This window comes from Falco cherrug, chromosome 3 (assembly GCF_023634085.1).
Source record: "Falco cherrug isolate bFalChe1 chromosome 3, bFalChe1.pri, whole genome shotgun sequence".
Lineage (NCBI taxonomy): Eukaryota > Metazoa > Chordata > Aves > Falconiformes > Falconidae > Falco > Falco cherrug.
Genome location: NC_073699.1, coordinates 110355177 through 110371078, shown reverse-complemented (window position 1 = coordinate 110371078; position 15902 = coordinate 110355177). Strand labels below are relative to the sequence as shown.

At 58.3% G+C, this 15902-nt stretch overlaps 1 protein-coding gene across 12 annotated transcripts; it reads left to right on the top strand.

Moving 5' to 3' along the window:
- The first annotated feature begins 4711 nt into the window (after nucleotides 1–4711).
- ZNF362 (zinc finger protein 362) lies at nucleotides 4712–15798 on the top strand. Of its 12 annotated transcripts, none has more exons than XM_055705446.1 (10): nucleotides 4734–4788; nucleotides 6620–6704; nucleotides 8756–8956; nucleotides 12416–12479; nucleotides 12624–12870; nucleotides 12991–13312; nucleotides 13418–13642; nucleotides 14494–14572; nucleotides 14693–14851; nucleotides 15494–15798. In XM_055705446.1, exons 4-10 carry the CDS (start codon nucleotides 12417–12419, stop codon nucleotides 15608–15610), a joined length of 1212 nt encoding a protein of 403 aa, XP_055561421.1. In that variant the 5' UTR covers nucleotides 4734–4788; nucleotides 6620–6704; nucleotides 8756–8956; nucleotide 12416; the 3' UTR covers nucleotides 15611–15798. The 12 variants fall into 12 exon arrangements, with proteins under 12 accessions (XP_055561424.1, XP_055561419.1, XP_055561421.1 ...); XM_055705448.1 differs by lacking the exon at nucleotides 8756–8956 and adding an exon at nucleotides 6486–6512 and having other exon boundaries at nucleotides 4739–4788; nucleotides 12413–12479; XM_055705443.1 differs by lacking the exon at nucleotides 8756–8956 and adding an exon at nucleotides 6486–6512 and having other exon boundaries at nucleotides 4762–4788.
- The last annotated feature ends 104 nt before the right edge of the window (nucleotides 15799–15902 follow it).

The following is a 15902-nucleotide window of genomic DNA, read 5'->3' as shown; positions in this document are numbered from 1 at the left end:
GACCTATTGGGACCTGTGGGACCTATGGGAACCAGTGGGCTTTGCCAGCACCGGCTGCCCCATGGCAAGGCCTCCTCCTAACCCTTCCCCCCACCCGAGGCCCTGGGGAACCGTGGGGATCCCCTCGCTCCCCTCCAAGGACCAAGCAAGATGGAGGACAGGGTCCCCCAGCCCCGGGGGCAGGAGGGGACGGCGGGCGGGGGGCGAGGGGCCTGGGGAGGGGGGATACACGCAATTCCCTGGTGGGGGGTTAAGCCGCCTATTGCAGCAGTGGTGTGAACGCCTGGCCCAGAGCCAAAGGGAACAAACTCCGCGGCTTTTGCTGCCAAATTGCCCCGCTTGGGCTGCCGGCACCCCCCTTTCTGTGCCCGCCCCCCCCCCCCCCCGGCACAACCTGGGTATCCCCCCCATATCCCTTCCCCTCCTGTTGGGGAATAACCACCCGCTTTGTTCCTCTTCCCGACAGGCCCAAAAAGCTTAGAAAAAGCCAAAAAAAATTAAAAAAAAATAAACCCACATGGATTTGGTTTTTTTCCTGCTTGTTTTTCTGCATTAGGAATTCAGGTCTTGTCTCCCCTCCGGGACCCACCGGGGACTGAGGAACGGCTGAAATTATATCATCAAACAACCGCGCCGGCGAGCAGGGATGGAGCCAGCTCTGCTGGAGAAAAAAAAAAACAACCCTTTTACACCCCAAATCCAGCCCCCCGCTCAGATGCGGGACTGGGGGGTCCCATCCTGAGTCATTAGCAGGTTATTATTTAATTCATATCCCAAGCATGTGGGCAAAATACACGGGAAATTTGGGCAACAGAGAGCATCGTCCCACCAGACCACATGGCGGTCAGCCGGGACTGCCAGTGCTCATCCCCGCAGCTCGTTAGGCAACGAAGGGAAACCGCGGGGCGGGTGTATATGGGCAAACAGGGAAATTAATCCCAGTTAATTAGTAAATTGGCTTCATTACCTCCCGGTAACCCCAGTGTGAGCTGGAGGGGGGTCTGCCATGCCTTGATTCCTATTTTTTTTGGGGTATGCAGCCCTTCTCTGCCCTGGCTCTGGCGTGCTGGAGGATGCCAGGATGGGGTGAGGGTCTGGGTGATCTGGCAAAGCGTGGTGATGCACCCGCCGGGCAGGGAAAACCTGGCTCCTTCCCACGTGTGCCGCGTGTGCCGGCTCTGCCCATGGGATGCTGGCGGGAAGGGAGGCCCCTGAGCTGCGGTGCTGGAATTTTCCCCCCCACCGCCGGATGAAACAGCGCTGCCGGCAGGATGGGCACGCTGGGACGTGCCCGCTTGGCTCTCGGCATGCATGCCTCCATCCCGGCACAGCTCTTCCCCTCACCGGAGCCAAGGCAGAGTGCCGGGAGCGTCCCTCACCATTTCAGACCTCCTGTTACTGGAGCCCATCCTCTTGCTGGGTTTTAAGCCCGGCCTGGCTCAGCTTGGCTTAAGGAGTCCCTTCCTAGGGCCCTCATGGGGAGGGGGCTTTAGCCAAAGCCCCTGCACCCCTCCACTGATAGCACGTCCACACAAAGCCACCCCAGGCTGGCGCTTTTCATCTCCTAAGTGCTTTGCAAACATTAACTAATTAATCCTAATTAACTTATTACCTAATTAGAACCAAACGGCCCTCCCATTTGCAGGGAGAAGGGAAATTCAGGCACCTTCATTTTTATTCCCCCCCTGCCCAACCAAACACCCCAAAACCTTCGCCAGCTTCATGCCAGCATTGGCACAGACCTTGGCACCCAGCCCTCTGGATTGCTGGGAATCTGGGGTGAAAAACCCACTTTATGGGTTTGCTAACCCCAAGAAGCCAGGAATGAGGATTTTCACCCATCTGGCCCAAGCCGCAACAGGAACACCAGCATCACTGATGCCCAGCGTGCCCACCCGGCATCAGGGAACCTCTTCTGGGCAGGCAGTGGATGCTTTCACCGGCGTTTTATGCAAAACAAGGGATTTCTTATGAAGGAAATGGGAGGGCAGGTGGGATGGAGGCATTTTGGAGAGGCATTTCCTAAAGGATTTCATGCCTGGTGTCCTGCAGTTGGGGACAAAGACTTTGGGGACACTGGCACAGCTCAACGGGAGCCTAGTGTCACCCCTCAGGGATCATGTTTTCCCATTGGAACATCCCAGGTTGCCTTCCATAAACATTTCACTTTCTCCACTGTGTCAACGAGAGTGGGTTTACAAAGTGCCGGTGCTGTGCCGGACGGATCTGGCTTCATGGTGATGCCGAAATGGGAAGGAGCTGCTGTTCGGGGGGGAGCGCACAGGTGTAGCGGCCCCACAGCTTTCCCAAAACCCCCACGGCAGTGATTTGCGGCGGTGAATTACCTCTGCTCCTGCCTTCCCCTCCTTTTAATCGCGGTCGGATCTATCCCGGGGGCAAAACCAGCCTTGGAACCCTATTTTTTCAGAAGGCGAGTGCTTATTTCCTCCATTTTGCAACCTGGGATGGAGACGGGCACAGTTTTATTATTATTATTTTAATTTTTTTTTTATCCCTGCATACCAACCACCTCCCCAGGAAAGGGGCCCCTTTCCCACACCCAAGATTAAATCCACCCAACATAGGGTCGGAAAAAAAGCCTGGAGCGTTGCTTATCTCAGCCAGTCTCAACAAGGGCAGTCCCAGGACATGTTCACCAACCCTTGGTGGACCTCCCAAGGTCAGGAGTGACCCACACCATGTCCTCCCACCATGAATTTGGGGTTGGACAAGCCCCCCAGATATCAGGAATCTCATCAAATGGTGCCGAGGTTTAAAACCACCAGTTTCATAATCACGACCAAAAAAATCCCAGCAGCCGAAAGCCCCAGTGCTGCGGCAGAAGTGAAAGCACTGATGAAAATAAACCTAATGAGGGGGAACTCGGTGGCATCAGGCAGACACCAGTGGCTTAAGGGACATCAGCGATGCTCTGAGATGTTCCAGTCTCTCCTGGTGTCCTGTTTTGGTGTGACACCAGCGTTGAGTGGCAACTGCTAGGTGTCAGCTTCTGAAAATCAGATAAAAGGGGAGTTTTCGAGCTGCTGGCTCACGTTCTCGGTTGAGTCATGGATAATTAATGGATCTGGGGACCTTCCAAGATGGGGAAATATTGGGTGATGGGGGATCCCAGGCCAGCTAGCTGCTGGTGCTGCTAAAGAAGCACAGGGACATGGGTAGGGGACACAGCCAGACCTAAGGCGTCAGCAGGGGGGTGACAGCACCCCTGCCCCAGCACCACCACTTTGGCCAGGACCTTCCCCAGTGTCTTCATGCCTCTTCATTCACCAAGGGCAGAAGAATACCCACACTTTGATGGAGACCTTCTGGAAGCTCATCCCATCCCACCACACCCCATCCCTGGTCCTTCTTTGCTCCCTACCTCTCTCTCAGCAGCATCATTTGCCTTTGCTAATTATGGGTCCACCTGTTCAGGGCATCTGTCTCCTCTAAATGACCTGACATGATGGACCATTTTGGGAAAGTGTGGAAAAAATCCCCAGTTTTGTTTTTTAAAAGTTGTTTTTAAATTGGAATCTCAGAAGCACCATCATCCCCTGGACCTTGGGGAAGGCGGGGAACCAGGTGGGATTTGCCTCCATTTTCCTTCCCCTGGGGGTTGTAGCTGCTGATTTGGAGTGAGGGGCCAAGATGAGGGGGACACGGATAAAATGATGAAAAAACAGAGAAATAAATTTAAATTTTAAAGAAAAAGGATGCTCCGCAAAAGGAATGTGGGGATGAGAAAGCAAATGGGGAGGCCCAAGGGGCTGCCAAAGCTGGGGCGTTCGGGGAGACCCTGGGGTCTGCAGAGACCCACCAAGGGGCTGGGGGGGGCAAAGGTGGGGGTGACACCCTGAGGGGGGCTATGGGGCTGCAGAGGTAGGGAGAGGGGCTGGGGGGACTGGGGGGGCTGAGGAGACCTGGAGGGAGAGATCTGAGAGGGACCTCAGCAATGAGATTTGAGGGGGGCTGAGGAGAACTGGGGGGGCTCAGGAGATCTGGGGGAGACCGACGAGATTTGGGGGGCTGAGGAGAACCAGGAGGCTGAGGGGATCTGGCAGGCTGAGGGGATCCAGGCGGACTGAGATCTGAGGAGGCTGAGGGGATCCAGGCGGGCTGAGACCTGGAGGGGCTGAGGGGATCCAGGCGGGCTGAGGAGACTTGTGGGAGCTGAGGAGACCTGGGGGGGCTGAGGAGATCTGGGGAGGACAAGGGGATCCAGGTGGGCTGAAGGGATCCAGGCAGGTTGTGGGGACCCAGGTGAGCTGAGGAGAACCAGGGAAGCTGAGGGGATCCAGGCAGGCTGAGACCTAGGGGGACTGAGGGGATCCAGGTGGGATGAGGGCATCTGGGGGAGCTGAGGAGATCTGAGGGGGCTGAGGAGACCTGGGGGGGCCCTGAGGGGATCCAGGCGGGCTGAGGAGAACCGGGGGGGCTGAGGGGATCCAGGCGGGCTGAGGGGACCTAGGAGGGCTGAGGGGATCCAGGCGGGCTGAGAAGAACCGGTGGAGCTGCGGGGACCCTGGCGGGCTGCGGGGACCTGGCGGGGGCCGAGGGGACGCAGGCGGGCTGAGCAGCCCCTGGCGGCCTGCGGAGACTTGGGGGTGCCGGGGGGACCCCGAGGGACCCCGCTCCCGGGTGAGGAAGGGGAAGGCGGCGCCGCGGCCGGGCCCGGGGCTGGGCGGGCGGCGGGGGCGGGCGCGGGGGCGGGCGGGCGGCGCGGGGCGCCCATCTTCCTCCGTGCGGCGGAGCCGGCGGGACGCGGCGGGGGCAGCATGGCTGTTGGTATAGGAAGTGTCTTTTTTTTTTTTTTCTCCCCCCCCCCCTCCTTTTTCCTCTTCCCTTCCTTCCCCCCCCCCTTTCCCCCCCACATCCATTCCTCCAAAACACCTCAGACCCCCCCCCACCCCCCCCCCTCGGGTGCGATTGGGGGGGGGCGGCCCCACACCCCCCCGCTCTGCGTTTCGTTTTTTTTTTTTAATTTAAATTAATTTTTATTATTTTTTTTTTTACATTTTTTTTCGTCACACCCCCCCCTTCCTTCCCCTCCTCGCAGATCTGCAGAATATGGCGTCCCCGTCCTAGCGTTTTAAAAATAAGCCGGGGCTGCCATTTTTGTTTTCCTTTTGTCTGCGAATTTTAATAAAACCGTCTGAGAATGTGGGAGAGGCGGCGGATGAAGGGGGGGGGAAGCTCCCGGCCGGGCCAAACCCCCCCCCCTAAACCCCCCCTTCCATACCCATCCCCCGGCCTTTTTGTCTGCAAAAAAAAAAGGCCACCCCCCACCCCCCCCCCCATCTCCCCTCCCAGGTCGAGGATTTCAACTTCACTTAACGCCAAACTTCGCCTTTTTTCCACCTCTTTTTTTTTTTTTTATTGTTATTATTTTATTTTTACACTCTCCACCCCACCCCCCCCACCCCGCTTTGCCGAGGAGGACGAAGGAAAAGTGGGGGGGAAAGAGAAAAAAAGGGGAGAAAAAAGGGGGGGAACATCCAGGAAAATACCCGTTTCGCTGGATTTTCTCTTTTTCTCTCCCTCTGGATGGTCTAATGGAAAAGTTAATTGCAGCTGAACGTACCTATTTTTGTGGATGTTGCATGTTTGGGGGGGAGGTTTGCTTTTTTATTTATTCATGGCTTTTTTTTTTCTTTACGCAGGGGGTGGCGGAAGAAGCGCGGGGGGGGGGTTTGGTTATTATTACTATTATTACCATTTTTATTCCTTTCCCCCCCTCTTTTTTTTTTCTTTTTTTTTTTTTTTTCCTTCCTTTCCTCTCTTTCCGCATTAACCGGTTTTGTCTAGAAAGTGGTCTCGCTGGCTGGAAGGTCTAACGGGGGAATATTTTTGCATCGCGCTTTGGCAGGAATGCGGCAGCCTTAGCGAGGGACCCAAATTTCCGTGGCGGTGCTTAGAGAGGTCTGTCTGTCTGCCTGGACGTATATTTAGCCATATACTATTTATACATCCATAATCTCCCGGCCACGTCGGGGGCCCCGGGGGGGAGCTTAGAGCCGGCGTGGCTGCGGTGAAGCCGGACGAAGATGCTTTTTAACCCAGGAATGATTAATTTGCAGATTTTTATTTCGTTTTCTCCAGCAAATTCCCTGCAAGGTCGGAGGATGCTCCTTGTTTGGTTTTCTTTTTTTCCCTGGTCCCACGGTCCTTCGGACATCAGCTGGGATTTTTAATCTGGGGAGGATGGAGCAGGCAACAGCGGCTTCAAGCCCGAGGCCTTTGAGATTATAAAGTGATATTTTAGCAGAGAGGTAAAAAAGTTTTTGGTCCCTCCCGGCGTGCAATTTGCTGAGAGGCGGAGGGTCCGGGGCGAGGGGATGGATTTCAGCCCCGATTTTCCAGCCAGCTCCCCATCCCTTGGCTTTGCAGGCAGCTTGGGGGTGAGCTGGGCTAAAAAAAAGAAAAACCACATTGCTTTTTTTTTTTTCTTTTTCTTTTTTTTTTTTTTTTCTCTCTATTTTCAGGAAAAACCCCAAGTTCCCACGGGTCGGGTAGGTCGGAGCCGCTTCGCTTTTGTTCCTCCGCTCTGGGATCTCGCGCGCCGGGGGCTGGCGGTGGGTTCGGGGTGTGTGAAGTTGTCCTCCTTGTCCCCCCGTAGAAAAACGCCCCGCGTGCAGCACCCGGTCTCAGCTAGAGCTGGAGATGGACGCGGATAAGGGGAAGCAACGCCAGTACTCGCAGAGGTGGGCATGCCAGCTTTATTGAGGGGACCGGAGGGAAAAAAACCCACCCCTGTATATTATATATTTACATCGTAAAATAACGTTATATGTGCTTAATGATGTGTGTGCATGTAATTAGATGTATGCGTATAAAAATAATACATACGCACATCATAATATAGGTATTATCATGTGCATATATATATATTTATATAAGCGGGGGCAGATTTTGGCCTTCCCTGGAGGATTTTGGGGGGCACGGGGAGTCACCTGGCTACCCCCTCTGCGGGGAGGGGACCAGATCTGGCAGCAGAGGGGACCCTGCTCACGCTGTAAGTGTCATCACTTGAAATTTCTGTTTAAAGAGAGTGTATTTGTATGCGTAAAATAATCTTCTTCTCCCTTGACACCCCCCCTTATTTTTTTTCTGTAAAAAATGTGGATTTTTGGTCAGCGGGTGCGATGTCATGACAAGTGCATGTTGGATTCGGTGCGTGCTTGCTACCTCCTCGGGGTGAACCCCTGCTAAGCCACCTGTGCCTCGGTTTCCCCACCCGCCAGTGGGCAGTGTCACCCATGGGTGCTCTCCAGACCCCCCTGCCTTGCTGTCGTGGGGGGCTGGTTGCCCCTGAGCTGGCTGGTTTGTGGGCACCAGCTTTGCCTTGCAGGATGTCCAGCTGGTCTCTTTTAGGGGGGTGGGTGTCTTTGGGGGTCTGGGGAAGCAGGTAACCCCCCTAGTGCTGGGGAACAGTGTGTTTTGGGGGACACGTGGGCCCCATGTTTGGTGTGACCGTCACCCCACGGGCGCCAGGTTTCCCTGCGGGCTGTCCCCATGTCCCCTTCAGTGGGTCCCATCAGTGACAGGACAGACAGACGGTGTTTTGGCCCTGAGGATTTGGGGTTGCGCCACATTGGCCCCCCATCTTTTGGCAGCGTTGCCTTCCTGATTCATCCCGGGGGGACACATGGATCCCGTGGTGGTCCCTGGCGTGGCTTTGCCTCCCCTTTTGCTTGCTGCCGGTGCTTGGCTCCTCATCCCTGTGCCCGCGCGCCCCCTTTCCCATGCAGGGACCCCCATACCAGAATGGGGTTTACGTTGAGGCTCATTTTGGGTTGGTTTTGCTGAAAATCCAAAGGAGAAACACCAGTTAACAGCCCTTCGGGGGGCGGAAACGTGGGGTTTAATTGGTTCCATCTTGGGTGAATTCTTCTGGCGCGCGGTCTGCCCCCCCCCTCCTCAAGCGATGGGGATTTCGGGTCTTGCCTGTCGTTTCTGCTTCCTCGGCCTTGCCTGCCTTCTGCCACCTCTGCTTAGGGGTAAATCCCTCCCGGATGAGGACAGTCCGGGTGGGGAGGGATATGTGTTCCCTGAGGATGCAAGTGAGATGGTGGTGGATGCTGCTTCCCACCCTGGCAGCTCTGGGATGGCGGTTTTGTGGAGGGGCACTCGCTTTCTCTTGAAAAACCCTCCTGCTCCAGGCAAATCCTGCTTCCCCACTTGACGTGGGGGGAAAATTCCAGGGGAGAGGGGCCGTGGCCTTGTGTTTTGGGGGGAAACTGAGGCACGGCACGAGGCAGAACTGGGTTCTGCCCTTCCCCAGCTGTGCGAGGTGGCGGGAGCACGGCTACACCAGCATCACTGTACCCTGTCTGTCCCGTGGTGGCGAGGGCGTGCTGGGGCGGGGGGGACACGCAGGGGACCTCCACCCCGCTTGGCTCTCGCCCGCTGCGTCGTGTCGGGCCGCCGTTGGCTTTCCTGTGCTCGCCGCTTGGCATGGAGGTGGGGGGGTGGGATCTCTGCCCTGATGCTCTCGCTGGGACCCTCGGGGACAGGACACTGCGGTTGGGGGACCCCGAGGGCTCAGCTTCTCACTTCATCGAGGGCACGTTGAGACACTCTTAACTGCCACTCTGGTCGCCCCAAATCCCTCCCCTCGCCTCCCAGCCCCCTGTTTGCTGGCTGTACTGGGTCGGTGATCGCTCGCCGTCCTCAGGGTTGCTGGTACCTGGGAGCTGCCCCCTTTCTCTCGGCGGTGCCGTGAAAAGAAATCTCTTGTTTCTTTTTATTTCAGCGAAGGCGAGACAGAGAGGGCTGCCAAGGTAGAGGCGTTCCCTAGAGAACTGTAGCTTGACTTAGCGGCAGTTGGGTAGGAAGTTGGAAGGCTCTAGTGAGCTCGTGCCCACCCGTGCCATCATCTACCTCCCATCAATCTGGAGCCTCATCGACACGTCTCCCCAGGCAGCTGCGGCCACCTGGCTTCTGAGGCCAGCCTGTGAGTACCAAAACACCGGCGTCCAACCGTATCTCGTCACCGCCGACCCCTTGCTGCCGCCGCCGCACCCCTATCCCCCTCGGCATCCCCCCTCGCCCCAGCTTGCTGGCTTCTCAAGCTCTCTTCCTTCCCTGTGGGTGCGGAGGCAATGGTTTTTGTGTCTTTCTAGGGTCACCTGAGATGCTGCCGCTTCCCCCTTCGCCCAGTTGAGCGGTGATGCTGGGTACCGTGTCGTTCTGTGGGAATTCAGGGTTCAGCCCCTGTTTTTGGGGCTCCGCGCATCTTTCTGCTTGCTCTTCTGACATCGCTCTCCTCCAGCCATGCCCACTCGGGCGGCTGCGATGCTTTTTGCACCCACCCTTTTGCCCCGGGACAACCTTTGGCATCTGCTCGGCAAGAGTGGGCCAAATCCCGTGCCTGCAGAGGATGCCAGGTGCTCTCCCACCCTGTGGTTTGGACCACAGGACCCCGTGCTGCTGGAGGTCTGTTACCCAGGGGGGGTTTCCCCCTGCCCAGCCAAAAACTGGGAGGCAGGGAGAGCCCTAATTTGCCCCACTTGCCCCCCGTGCCCCACACAGCCAGGTCCCGCAGCGCCAGGGGGAGATGCACTGCAGCATTGCCCACCCTTCATAATTTCCATTTTAATGGATTTTCTCCTTTTTTTTTTTCTTTGCTGCATGTCAGCTTCCATTTTTCATAGTTAGCTGAGAATATAGAAAAAGGGAGTTTTTATATATGTATGGGTTGGTTTTTTTTTTTCCATCTGCTTTTTATCCCCTCCCGCTCCCTCCCCCAGCCATCCCAGCTCTGGGAGAGGGGGAAGCCGCTCCCTCTGCTCCCGATGAAATACCGCACGATTTATAACATTACATCGGGACAGGAACAAGGATTTGTATTTTTTTTTTTTTTGGCACGCCGACCATTTCTTTCCTCTTTATTCTGGGCAGGTTCGTCAAGCTCCGAGTGCGACGGTTTTGCAAATGATATATTATTTATATAATAAGACCTCCTCAGGTGGAGGCGGGGGGGAAGATACATGCGATATTTGCGCTTTCCTCCCCAAAGTGCCCTTTGTGCCTTTTGCCAACTCCACCTCCAGCTTTGCACGAGAGGTCCTGGGACTGTCTGTAGTGGTTCGTGCCCTGTCCCGACGATGGTCTGGGAGCCGCGCCAGTGGTTTTGATCCTTCTTGGTGCCGCTGATGGCTCTGATGGAGCCCGGCGTGCTATTGGGACAGGGAGAAGGACGGAGGGATGGATGGACAGGCAGATGGGAAGGACGGAGGTCGCAGGGCACCTGCTGTGATGGGGGAGCAGCTCCAAAAAACCCTTTTCTAATCATAGCTCTGGTTTCCTGTTTTCCCATGCCGTGGGACTGCTGCCGGCCGAGCCGGGGTGGTGGGGTTGGTGCTGGGGTGCTTGGCCGCATCGAGGGAGACCCAGAGCCCTCCTGCCTGCACTCCCCTGCCTGCTTGCTGCCCGCTTCCCTGCCTGTCTCCATCACGAGGGTTTTTTTCCTGCCACAACCTCCACTTTTGGCCCCATCTCTGCGTGCACCGGCCCCTTGTGCCGTCATCCCCTCACCCCAGAGCCCCCTATCCCATGCTCATCATCCCAAGTGATCATATATATATATATATATATACGTAGCTGGTGGGTAAACACACAACGTGGGTGGCATGCGGGTACATATATAATCTATATAAAATAGCCGGTGGCGGGCGTGTACGCGTATGGGAAAGCGCATTTAATAGCCCCAGCAATTTCCCTTTCTGTGTGCACAGGCATGGCGCAGAGCAGGACTCCTGGCTCTGCCTTTCGCCTGCCTGCACCACAGAGATGGGGGTAAATGCAGCGGACGAAGAGAAAACGGGGAAAACAATCGTGCCTGGGGCTATTGTGAGGATCTGGGTCTGCTTTCACTGGAAAAAGCTGAAATTGGTGCATGGGCAGCCGGGAAGTGACGCGGAGCGGTTGGAGGCAGGGAAGGGGGATTTCTGAAGCCAGTCAGGGTGCTCAAGTGTCCGGGTGGTCTCCCGGCCTGGCTGCGGTGTTGGGGTCTGCCGCGTGAAATGGCTTCCGTTCCTCGGCGCTGCCTGCAGCTGCCAGTGTGTCGGTCTGAGTCACCCCAAAAACGCGCCTTGTCTTGTGCTGTGCTGCTCCGTATCGCAAGGCTTGGCCAGTCTCCTCCTCTCTGCCTCAGTTTCCTGTGAAAATGAGCCTGGAGGGGTCCAGCCTGTGGCTCTTGTTCAGGCTGAGATGGCTGTACGGTTGCAAAGTCCCTGGTGGAACCAGGACCCCCTTTTGCTGGGTGCTGCCCACCCACCCACGGAGAGCTCAAGGTCTGATTTAAGTGTAGGGGCAGTGAGTGAGTGCGAGGAGGAGGAAGGCTCATTGCCCCATCCCATTCCCAGGGCACTTCTTTTGTGGGAGCAGGGATGCTCCCGGACAGCGGCAGTGCTGGTGGTGTTGGGAGGAGGCTGCCTGGCAAATGCAGGACTGTGTCCAAATCCCCATGGCCAGGACCTGGGGCTCTCCGTGCCTCAGTTTCCCCAGCCACCAGTGCTCTCCCATCGGTACCTCGCCCCCAAATCCTGCCAGCCCGCGGGCTTTTGGGGACATGCTTTGCTGGAGGTGCTGGTCTAGTTTCTCCCAGGACGCTGGCTGTGGCCTGGTTTATATTACAGAGCTCCTGGGGGCCCTCTCCTATATGTTCCACGGGGGTTCCTTATATGCTTTACCCTCGGAGACCCCCGTAATGAGGTTTGCCGGCGTGGCGATGCTCGTTTACACTGGGCCATTACGCCTGTGTTGTTTTCTCGCCGTCCCCCTTTCAGATGTTTTCTATTACCCAAAGATGGATTTAGAATTAATTTTCCCAATGTGTTTAAGTGTCTCTATAAATCTCCTGGCTGGGTTTTCCTGCTGAGCTGCTCCTGGATGTTGTGGGTCGCTTTGCTTAGGAATAGGGGTGGCTTTTTTATTTTTTTTGGGGGGAGGATTCAGCCAGGTTTGGCTTTGGGTTCGATGTGCCGCCACCGTGCTCGCCCTCTCCCGCAGCAGCATCCCGTCCGCCTCTGTAATCCCTCCTGGAGATATTGGAGGAGCAGCAATACCTCCAGGGTTGGGAGATTTGGTTTTATTTTCCCCAAATTCTGCCCCTGCCCCTTGCCAAATGGCTTCCCAGCGTGCTTGCTGGTGTTGCGGGGTCTTCGGGGCAGGCGGGTGCTTGGTGTCACCCTGATCCTGCAGGAATTTTCCAGCTGGGAAGATGCTTGGGCATTTCCCTGGCGCTGCCTGCTCCCTGCCTGCTCCCTGCCCTCTTCCAGAGCCTGGGTGTTGTTTCGGGGGGAGGACTGATGGTATCGGTGGGGTTTGAGCCCCCAAGGGGAGGTGGGAGGGGGGGTGTCTGTGTGGTGGCTGGTGCCTCCCCATAACCTGCCCCCCTCTTTCCCAGCAGGATGGCGGAGCCTCGCTTCAACAACCCCTACTTCTGGCCACCCCCCCCAACCATGCCCAGCCAGGTAGGACCCCCCCCCATGCCGGGACAGTGGGATTTTGGGGAGGAGGGAGGGCAGATGGACAGGGACGACGCCAGGGAGGGGAGGCTGGGGGTCCTGGTTCCTCTGCCCTGACCCACCTCTCTGCCTTCTTTCCACCCCCACCAGCTGGACAACCTGGTCCTGATCAACAAAATCAAGGAGCAGTTGATGGCGGAGAAGATCCGACCCCCGCACTTGCCCCCCACCTCGGTGGCCTCCCAGCAGCCCCTCCTGGTGCCCCCTTCACCCGCCGAAAGCAGCCAGTCCATCATGTCCCTCCCCAAACTGCAGCAGGTCCCGGGTCTCCACCCTCAAGCCGTCCCCCAGCCCGATGTGGCCCTGCACGCCCGACCAGCCACCAGCACCGTCACAGGTACTGGGGCTGAGTGCCCACGCCAAGGGGGGAGGGTTCCCCCAACTCAGGACCCTGCCGCGAGAGAAGAGGGGAGGGCGCATCCCCTGAAAATTCACCCCCCACCTCTTTGCCCACCAGGGTTGGGGCTGGCGTCCCGCGCGCCGGTGGTCAGCACCTCAGAATCCAGCACGGGGACGGGGACCACCACCCCATCGACTCCCACCTCCACCAGCCAGAGCCGCCTCATCGCCTCCTCGCCCACCCTAATCTCAGGAATCACCAGCCCCCCCCTCCTCGACTCCATAAAGACAATCCAGGGCCACGGCTTGCTGGGGGCACCCAAGGCCGAACGGGGCCGTAAGAAGATCAAGGCAGAAAATCCCTCAGGACCGCCGGTCCTGGTGGTGCCCTATCCCATCCTGGCCTCGGGGGAGACGGCCAAAGAGGGGAAGACATACAGGTAGGCACCCACCCACCCGCTGGGGGGGCCGGGGCGATGGTGGGGTGCCCCCCCCCACCCAGCCCAGCCCGGTCCCTGCGGGGTTCTCCCCCCACCCTCCTCCAGGTGTAAGGTCTGCCCCTTGACGTTCTTCACCAAGTCGGAGATGCAGATCCACTCCAAGTCGCACACAGAGGCCAAGCCCCACAAGTGCCCCCATTGCTCCAAATCCTTCGCCAACGCTTCCTACCTGGCCCAGCACCTGCGCATCCACCTGGGCGTCAAACCCTACCACTGCTCCTACTGCGAGAAGTCCTTCCGCCAGCTGTCCCACCTCCAGCAGCACACCAGGTGAGGGCACGGCATCCCTGTGGGGCCAGGAGGGTCTGGGGGGGGCCTTGAGCCCCATCTTCCCTTAGCGGGTGGTGGGGTGCACACCCTGCATCTCTCGTGCCATGCTTGCTGTCCTCGTCACCATCATCCTCCCCACGCTCATCCATCCCCACCATGCCAGTCTGTCCCCACTGCCTTCACTGTCACCGCCACACTCATCATCTCCAGCACCTTCACTGACCCCACCACGGTCAACTGTCCCCACCATGCCAGTCCCTCCCCTCTGCCTTTATGGGTCTCGCCACGCTTATCATCTCCAGCACCTTCATCATCCTCACCACGCTCATCATCTCCAGCACCTTCATTGGTCTCGCCACAGTCATCTGTCCCCACCATGCCAGTCCCTCTCCCCTGCCTTTATTGTTCCACCTCGCTCATTATCTCCAGCACCTTGATGGTCCCCACCATGGTCATCTGTCCCCACCACGCTCATCATCTCCAGCACCTTGATGGTCCCCACCATGCTCATCCCCTCAAGCACCTTTATTGTCCCCACCACTTTCTCACCCCTGCCACATCTGTCCATGCCATGTTTCTTGTCCCTGCTGCCTTCATCATCCCCACCGTACTCATCGTCTCCAGCACCTTCATCGTCCCCACCACCCTCGTGATCCCCCACTACCTCTGTGTGCCCACATCGTCGTCCCCACCACCTTCGTCACCTCCAAACCCCTTGGCTCTCCCCTGATGAGACACGGACGCCCTGGTGTGACCCCTCCCCGTGCGAGGGAGCAGTGCTGGTCCCCAGTGAGGCTGCGAGGGGGGGCACAGAGGGGCCGGTGACCTGACGTCCCCTCCCTGTCACCCAGAATCCACACCGGTGACAGACCCTACAAGTGCCCGCACCCCGGCTGCGAAAAGGCCTTCACGCAACTCTCCAACCTCCAGGTCAGCGCCGGCGTGGCGGTGGGGACCCTGGGAGGGGGGACAGGAGCCCCGGCCCCCCAGGGTTGTGGGGGGCCCAGCGTGGGGCGGCTGCCGTAACCCCCCTCCCCCGCCATTTCGCAGTCCCACCAGCGACAGCACAACAAGGACAAGCCCTACAAGTGCCCCAACTGCTACCGGGCGTACACGGACTCGGCCTCGCTGCAGATCCACCTCTCGGCTCACGCCATCAAGCACGCCAAGGCCTACTGCTGCAGCATGTGCGGCCGCGCCTATACCTCGGTGAGCGGGGGCACGGGCCTCCCACCCCCAAAACCACCCCCCTACCCCCAAACTGCCCCCTGCCCCCAACACCACCCCCAACCCCAAAACCATTCCCCTACCTCCAACCCCACCCCCCAACCCCAACCCCACCCACCTACCCCCCGAAACTGCCCCCTAACTCCAAACCCACCCCCTTACCCCCAAACCCACCCCCAACCCCAAAACCACCCACCTAACCCCAACGCCACTCCCCAACCCCAGCACTACCCCAACCCCAAACCCACCTGCCTACCCCGAAACCCGCCCCTACCGCCAAAACCATCCCCCAAACCACCCCCCTACCCCCAACAGCACACCCAACCCCAAAACCACCCCCCTACCCCCAAAACTGCCCCCTACCCCCAACACCACCCCCAACCCCAGAACCACCCACCTACCCCTCACACCGCCCCCAACACCACCCCCACCCCCAACCCTACCTGCCTACACCCGAAGCCCCCCTAACCCTGAAACCGTCCCCCTACCACCAACCCCAACCCCACCCCCAACCCCAAAACCACCCACCTACCCCCAGCACCACCCTGAACCACAAAACTGCCCCCCCCACCCCCCCTCAGACCCACCCCCCTCACCTCCCTCCTCCTCCTCCTCCCCCCGCAGGAGACCTATTTGATGAAGCACATGTCCAAACACACCGTGGTGGAGCACCTCGTCAGCCAGCACTCGCCGCAGAGGACGGAGTCACCTGGCATTCCCGTACGGATCTCCCTCATCTAACCGGGGAATTGGGGAGGGGGGGACACCCCCACGCAGAGGAGGAGGAGGAGGAGGAGGAGGAAGAAGCAGACTCACCCGCAGCACCCCAGCCCTGGCCGGGAGCCCAGCGGGACGTGCCCGGGGCTGTGTCCCCCCCTCGCTCCGGGTCCCCGCAGGTTTGGTGACATCCAAAGACGGTTTCAGAGCACTTTGAATCTCGGCGGTTTGGTTTATTTTGGAGGGGGGGGATGACACGGCGGACTGGGGGGGGATGTTTCTCCTCCTCCTGCGAGTCCCTGCCCCCTCTCCTCTC

Excerpts from the sequence above, each read along its gene's own strand:
- ZNF362 (XM_055705448.1), top strand. Across the intron at positions 14,573-14,692 it reads CGCAACTCTCCAACCTCCAG|TCCCACCAGCGACAGCACAA; the intron begins GTCAGCGCCGGC and ends GCCATTTCGCAG. Across the intron at positions 14,852-15,493 it reads GCGGCCGCGCCTATACCTCG|GAGACCTATTTGATGAAGCA; the intron begins GTGAGCGGGGGC and ends CTCCCCCCGCAG.